At 39.9% G+C, this 2,264-nt stretch overlaps 1 protein-coding gene across 1 annotated transcript; it reads left to right on the top strand.

Annotated features, from left to right (window-relative positions):
- Nucleotides 1-732: 732 nt before the first annotated feature.
- On the top strand, nt 733-1,902 carry LOC113705907 (putative F-box protein At5g55150). Its single transcript, XM_027227811.1, has one exon. The coding sequence runs from the start codon at nt 733-735 to the stop codon at nt 1,900-1,902; it is 1,170 nt and encodes a 389-aa protein (XP_027083612.1).
- Nucleotides 1,903-2,264: the final 362 nt, after the last annotated feature.

Below are 2,264 nucleotides of genomic sequence, written 5' to 3'. Positions count from 1 at the left end.
AATTTGTATCATTTTTAAGATAAATTAATCTAAAATTTTTTCATCCCATTTCTTAGTTATCCTGACTAATATCATCAAGGATGGATCCAATCCTTTAATGAACCAAATGAACCTTTAAAAGCCGGATGACTAGGTGGTATGAAGAAACGTGTATAACATCCAACTTTTCTCCAAGTTCCATTCGTAATCGGACAGGATTTCCCGACATTCGACTACACATCCACCCAACTTTCAGATCCTATTAGGATATGGAAATTCGCCAATCCAATACCAAGATCCTATTATCTTTTTTGTATAGGATTATATAATAATGAGAGTATAAATTTGTATCATTTTTAAGATAAATTGATCTAAAATTTTATCATGACATTTTTTAGTCATCCCTGACTAATACCATCAATCATGGATCCAATCCTTCGATGAACCAAATGAAACTTTAATAGCCGGATGGCTAAGTGGCACTAAAAGTGGGTTGAAGAAACGTGTATAACATCCAACTTTTCTCCAAGTTCTATTCGTAATCGGACAGGATTTCCCGACATTCGACAACACATCCACCCAACTTTCAGATCCGATTAGGATATGGAAATTCGCCAATCCAATACCAATAGCCATGTGTATATATAGTTGATATTTAGGCATATTGCCAAGCCTTTAACCTTAAAATTGCCCTACAACCCTAATCCATCATCCCAGCTGCCGAACCTCTGCAAACTAAATCATACTCATCCAATGGCAAACTGGTCCGATCTACAACATGATATGTTGGGATTGATAGCCCAACACCTCGACAAGATTGAAGATTATGTGGCTTTTGGCGCAGTTTGCAAGTCATGGCGAGCAGCGGCCAGTGAGAAAAATTTCAAGGGCCTGCGACTATGGCAACAGATTCCCTGCCTCATGCTTGCTGCGAAGGATGATTTCAATCGGGAGTTCTATAGTTTGATGGAGAAACAAGTCGTTGCTAAGGTGAGCTTGCGTCAACTTAAAGGCAAGAAGTGTTATGAATCTCTAGGATGGTTGTTGACTATAGGACAACAAGGGGAGATGAGCCTGTTGAATCCCTTCTCTGGTGTTGAAATTGAGTTACCAAATCAAAATACTTTTCCTGAATATGATTTATATGAGATGGATCCTGATATCTTTGTACGTAGGATGGTTTTGTCATCGAGACCAAGTCGCGAGTCCCCAGAGGACGATGACTTTGTGGTGATGATCATCTGTGGAGGGGTTGGATTCTTGGCTTTCTGGAGGCCAAAGGATCTTAGGTGGAATAGGATCGAGACCAGAAACTCTCCCTATGCGGATGTCATATATACCAATGGCCAGTTCTACGCAATTGATCATATGGGCAATGTAGTGGTTTGTGACGTTTTCGAGGCAAACCCTACTGATCAGGCTAGAATAATTGCTCGGTTTAGCCCCGAATTATGGGACAAAAAAGAGTTATACTTAGTAAAATCTTCATCTACAGATGATGAACCTTTTCTGGTTGTCACACGAGACAACATCCCCAATTATGAGGACGAACAAGGCTTTGAATTGGATAAACCGATCTATGGCACAACCGAGTTCCAGGTGTTTGAATTGGTTTCTACAGCAGGACGAGAAAAAGAGATTACTTCCCGTTGGGAAGAAATCAAGAATTTGGGAAGCAGATCAATTTTTCTTGGCCATAGTTCTTCAATGTGCCTGCAAAACAACAAATTGGCCCCCGGAATCAAACCCGGTCATATATATTTCACGGACGATGCATGGGCAGCATATGTTGAAATTCCTGAAGGCGGCGGCAAGGACATGGGAGTCTACAACTTGGAAAAAGGAGTAACTGCGCCCTTGTATGATGCCCCCTTGCGGCTTAGCCGAACCTGCCCAACTATTTGGATTACACCAAATTTTTAACATTTGTAGCATTACCCTGTAATCTGTTCGTGCGAATCTTGAAGTATGTGTTTTACCCCTCAGTGATTTACTGCTCTCCATATCTTCCCTAGTTCGGGACCTAGTGCAGAAGTTGTACTGGTAACTGTTTGTTTTTCTAATATAAAACCGCTTTTTATTGTTCTTGTTGAGAATTAATGGTATTCAGCACATGTTAATTCTACACTTTATGAATTACCTTGTAATAATCATTTCCATTAATAGTCCATTAATAGTATTCAGCAGAGATATTCATCTTTTAGTCCTCGAGGACAAGGACTTTGTAAGGAGGGGCAGATGATACAATGAGAATTCATCATTTTGGGTATTAATTTCTCGGAAAA

This window comes from Coffea arabica, chromosome 8c, assembly GCF_036785885.1.
Source record: "Coffea arabica cultivar ET-39 chromosome 8c, Coffea Arabica ET-39 HiFi, whole genome shotgun sequence".
Classification (NCBI taxonomy): domain Eukaryota; kingdom Viridiplantae; phylum Streptophyta; class Magnoliopsida; order Gentianales; family Rubiaceae; genus Coffea; species Coffea arabica.
This window is presented reverse-complemented; position numbering and strand designations above follow the sequence as displayed.

Excerpts from the sequence above, each read along its gene's own strand:
- LOC113705907 (XM_027227811.1), top strand. The coding sequence starts at position 733 with ATGGCAAACTGGTCCGATCTACAACATGATATGTTGGGATTGATAGCC.